General features: G+C 43.8%; 1 protein-coding gene across 1 annotated transcript; it reads right to left on the minus strand.

Moving 5' to 3' along the window:
* Positions 1 to 4,030: 4,030 nt before the first annotated feature.
* On the minus strand, positions 4,031 to 4,525 carry LOC141648971 (uncharacterized). The gene has a single exon (XM_074457678.1). It carries the CDS (start codon positions 4,523 to 4,525, stop codon positions 4,031 to 4,033), a length of 495 nt encoding a protein of 164 aa, XP_074313779.1.
* Positions 4,526 to 5,338: the final 813 nt, after the last annotated feature.

Genomic DNA, 5,338 nt, shown 5'->3' on the forward strand with positions numbered 1-5,338 from the left:
TGTATGGTCCCGAACTCCCCCCGGCGCCCGCCGTGGTCTGCTTCCTATTAAATCTCTCAGGCCGTGACCGATTCATGTCACGACGACCTTCATCAACGTTGTCCCGGCGGCTTTTCCTCTCTGGGTGCCCAGATTCACTGTGGCCTACCCAGGTCTTGTGATAGTCCTCCACCTTTACGGCTCGATCGGCCATCTTTCTGGCGGTGTCTAGATTGAGGTCCTCGCACTTGATCAGCTCGTTTTTGAACTCGCCTTTCGGGAGGCCTTTCATCAGTGCGAAGGCCGCCAGTTCGGTGTTCAGCTCACGGATCTGCTGAACTTTTCCGTCGAACCTCTTCACATAGCTTCGGAGGGACTCGTCCTCCCCTGTCGGATAGTGAGTAGATCCGATGTCTCCACGGCCCTTCTCTTGTTGCAAGCATACTGGGCTATGAAGTTGTCTCTCAGGTCGGCATAGCAGTATACCGAGCCGTTAGGTAGCCCCTTGTACCAACTCTGGGCCATCCCATGCAGGGTTGTTGGGAAGACTCGGCACCATACCTCATCAGGCTGCTCCCATACCGACATGTACGACTCGAAAGCCTCGACATGGTCGGTTGGGTCGCTATCCCCTTTGTATGATAGGGCGCGGCTTCGGTTTAGTCGACAGAGACTTCGAGGACATAGGCACCGAGGGGTTTGTCGACCACGTGTCGAATGACACGCGGCGATCGACTCCTCGCAACCTTAGTCCGGCTTCTCTCCGTCTGGCGGGAAGGGCTTCTTGTTGTCCGACTTTGGAGAGTCGGACTTCTTTCTTCATTTCTTCGGGGCGGGCCTCGTTGTTGCCGCGGCGACGCCGTCCTCCCGCGAGTGGGGGGAAGGACTTTGGTCTGCCACTGGCACCACGGGCTCCGCCAGCGTCCTAGCATGCCCAGCTCCTTGTATTACTCTGGTCAAGTTGTTCGGAGTCACTTTATGGGCCCTGGTCACCTGTGGAGGTGCTGCCGCCCCTGTCGTAGTGACAGGGGTAACCGGCGTACCACCCATCAGGTCCATGAATAGCTTCAATTTGGCCGCATCGACCACATGTCCCATGACAGTGACTTGGCCGGTCGGCAGCGGTGTTTCTGGCTCTCTTGGCATTCCGTACTTCACCGACTCAATGACTCGGCCGGTGGGGGACTGCCCGATCTCAGAATTAGGGAACGCGTCATCCTGGTAGGATGCAGTTTCGTCACTCACAATTATTTCTTGTTGCTTTGACATCCTCTTAGCTTGCTGAGTGGGTTTGGTTTTTGTTTTTTTTTTTTGTAAGGGAGGTGACTAGCTTTTAGTATCTATCCTCACAGACGGCGCCAATTGTTCCGGATGTAATTCCGGAGCAGGATTTGTGACCACGTAAGCTTGATGAATGACGTCTTTTTGCTTGTCTCTTCCTTTCGGTCTCTCATGTAAAGATGAACAAACTGAGGGCTCGGCTTGGTACCGAGCGTACTCACTCCGACGCTCAAGTCAGTAAACTTAAAGAGATTAAGTTGTGTGTTAACTTGGCAAAGTATATTGTAGAGAGATAAGGGAGTTTATACCAGTTTATTAGATGTTTTTGGGATAGTTTTCGGATCCTTTACTCAATGAGAGAAGTGGAGTATTTATAGACTTTCACCTTTTGTCACGTAGTGGCCAAGTGGCCAAGTGGCTAGCAGGTGGAAAGACTGTTCTACCCTCGGCCGAGGGACCCATGGCAGGCCGACAGGCCTGGTTGACTCCATGCCGAGGGGACTGGATGTGAGTACGCGGATATGCTTCTCGGCCGGCTAGTTGCCGAGACCGAGACCCAAGTGACATGCCGACAGGTTGCGTCGGTTAGGTTGTCTAATACGTTGACTTGCTGTCTTTTGGCTTTGACCTTGCTCAATATGTTGACTCGGTCAGCGGGTGCAGAATATGCCCCATCAGGGGTGTTACACCAGCACAGACAAGGTTTTCCTTCAAACCAAACTCTAAAACCCAGAGACAACGCAACGACACACACTTCCACAGACACCAAATCCCGAACCCATAAATGAAACACCACAAAACCAAGGACATTGATAAACCGAATAAACCAAACAAAACCTAGGCCGGACGGACACAACTCCGAAAACTGCCAGATCAGACAAAAGACGGACACAAAGGAGACATGCATGAACTGATTGGTGGGGGGAAAGGGATGGGGGAACAACAAATCAATGACATGCAAACACCAAAAACACCTTAAAACGGCCGATCCATAAATCGACAACACGGGACAACAAGGACATCCCAAAGGAGGTGGGGGAGAGGCGAGGAGAAGAGGAGTACCTGCTTGGTAAGAACCTAGACAAGCAGATCGAAGGACTGCATCGATTGAGAGGGAAAGTGGTAGTGACGGTAGATCAAAGAATCGACGCATACAGACGCGGACAACAAGGGTGCGGAAAAAGGAGAAGCATGTATGAGTATTGAAACGAGGGGGCAGAGTGAGGAAGGACCGCATCCAAGAGGGACATACGGTCAGAACTTTGAAGCAAAGTGGATTAAAGGAAGTCGAGGTGTCGGGTCGCCGGAGATGGGCCTAATAAAACAGCCGTATCTCCGGCGAAGGTCGTTAAGATTAGGGAGGAAGATGGGTAGGTGTCGGCTACAATGGAGCAAAGAGATTAAGTATGAGGGCTTTTTGGGTTTTTTTTTTGGTAGAAAACTCTCTCTCTCTAGATTGTAGAGAGAGCACGTTGAAAGAAAAACTTTCCTTCTCCCCAAAATTGGTGGAACAAATGTTTTAAACTAAGGATCGATTCTATGTGTAAAAACATTTTTCAATGGCTTATCTGAAATTGTATATTATCGCATGAATTGAGATCTATTTTACACTTCCTAATAGTTTAGACTGATTTATAAAATTGATCATTCAATGACATACATGTCATGATATTTAGTACCAATATCGTTTAGTCAAATTAACTATACATCACGAATTATTCAAGGTATCATTGGATAAAAAAAATACTTCCTACATGAAATATAAATTTACAAGACATAATAATAATATTACACGAAAATTTCCTATATATTAGTCAAATTAGGCCACACTTAAGTTTCCTTTGCTCATACATTGGTCGCAATGGCCGAATTGTTGTTAACATATTCTCTTTACTTCTGAAAAAAAATGTAGATCAAACAACAGATTTAATTTGATGATGAATATACTTATGTATTTATTTCTCCAACTTAATTTGATGATGAATATCTAGGCAAGAGTAATTCTACCGTCCTCTCGGAGGACGGTACTCCCCACACACAAATCATTATAATATTCCAATTGGGTGGATTGTGTTTGTGTGTGAGGAGTACCGTCCTCCGGGAGGACGGTAGAATTTTTGTCTAGGCAATCATCCATAGTAGCTCTTCCAATTTCATAGACAAGATACATAAACAAAACACAAATTCTCATTTATGACGGCGGTATCCGTCACAAGTTTGTGACGGATACCGTTTTCTCTCACAAAATACCCATTGAGAAGTGAGTGGGAAGCACATGGGGGTGCCCCGCCTTATCCCTTCTCCCTTTTTGTGAGAGGTCATAAGATTGTGACGAGATTAGCCCGTCACAAGCAAGACTAACAGTAAACAAAATAATAGGGAACAGAGCTAGTAAGAAATACTAGAGTACAACACAATGTTACAATCTAGGTAACATACAAAATGCAAGAGAGAATTATAATACGGCAAAAGATAAGAAAACAACCTGAAAAGTGAAAACCATGAGGGAAACCTTGCATTTGTTTTTCACCACAAAACACCACATATGTACTTTTTACATGTCCATTTTCACCAATGACAAACACACACTCCCTCATTTAATTTACATTATACCCTTTAAAATAAGGGTCACTAATCAACTAATAACATACACCACCCCATTATTCATTCCAACTTGCTCAAACATTAACAACACATACAAGTGCAGTAAATTTAAATTTAAACAGTCATTTTCCCAAGGTAGGTAATAAATTAAATTAAATTAACTCAATCACTGTTCTCTCTGAGAAGTACTTCTCCAAAACCCAGTTGTGTGAAACTTGTTCCACATTTCCTTCTCTAGCTCCATTATGTCCTTATCCATCTTATTCCCTCCCATCACAACATAGGCCACCTCTTGTCCTTCTGGGACCGACCCGAGTTCCAAATGGAATTCGTCTGCGTCCCAGCTACACTCGCACAACCCGCGCTGACTAGAGGGGGCGGATGATGTTAAAGGTAACAAACCTTTTTTAATCATCCGCCGCCTCTTGTGCTTTCGCAGTGTCTTCCTGCAGATACCTGCAGGAAGTTTGTACACTGCGAGTACTAGCAGGTTGACCAGTGTACAGGGGCCGCAGCACCACACCGCGGCACATTCTGCCGCGGTGCCTCCTGCAACCTCTGCAATTCGTCCCCGTGAAGATGATGGGGACGAATCGATGAAATATTGCCTCCTGTATACTGACGACCCAACAGGTCGGATGATAATCTGGCTTCGCGTCATGATGAATGGACTTCGGTCGTGATTTCGTGAGCTGATCGAGTAGCAGCCTTGTTTTTTTGTTTTTTTTATTTATTTTCCTTGTACGATAGATAGATAGCGTAAAACAACTAAACCCGCCCACTCACAGGCGGATCTCACCGTGAGATCCGACTGTGAGGGGAGAATTAAAATGAAGAGTTTGAAGAAGGATCATGAGGTTAGAAGAAATAATAAATTTGTAAGAAATGTGTGGTGTTGCATAAGAAAAGGTGAAAATAGTGTTAATAATTGGTTACTATATTTGTAGAAATGATCAACTTTCGTTTGGTGGACAGTGAAGGGAGGAAATGGTTTGTGTGGTGAGTTTTTGGGAAGTAAAGCTGGGAATTCCAGAATTGTTGGGGTGATATATGGGTCATTATTTAAAGAGTTTTTTTTTTTTTTTTTTTTTTTTTTTTTTTTTTTTTTTTTTTTTTTTTTTTGGGAACAATTAAATTAGGATAATAATATCACTAACTAGTTTTGTTACTCAAGAAATTTACGGGATTATATATGTTTAATGTTATTTTTTTACGTCATGTGAGAAAATTGTGTTTTAGTTAAGACCAACAGTATGTCAAAAATCGTGTTTGTAAATTTTCCATGTAGAAAACACCTTAATTGTAAATAATTTGATATGACTATAATGAGTCTAAATGTGAACACTTGTCTTTATTGTGATTCGTTTATTTATTTTTCTTTTTTGGATACCAAAAATGACATATTTAGAAATGTTTGTTAACCAAAAATATCGTTGTTAAATATAAATATCCTTACAAACATAATCAATATAAA

Source organism: Silene latifolia, chromosome 1 (assembly GCF_048544455.1).
Source record: "Silene latifolia isolate original U9 population chromosome 1, ASM4854445v1, whole genome shotgun sequence".
NCBI classification, from domain to species: Eukaryota; Viridiplantae; Streptophyta; class Magnoliopsida; order Caryophyllales; family Caryophyllaceae; genus Silene; species Silene latifolia.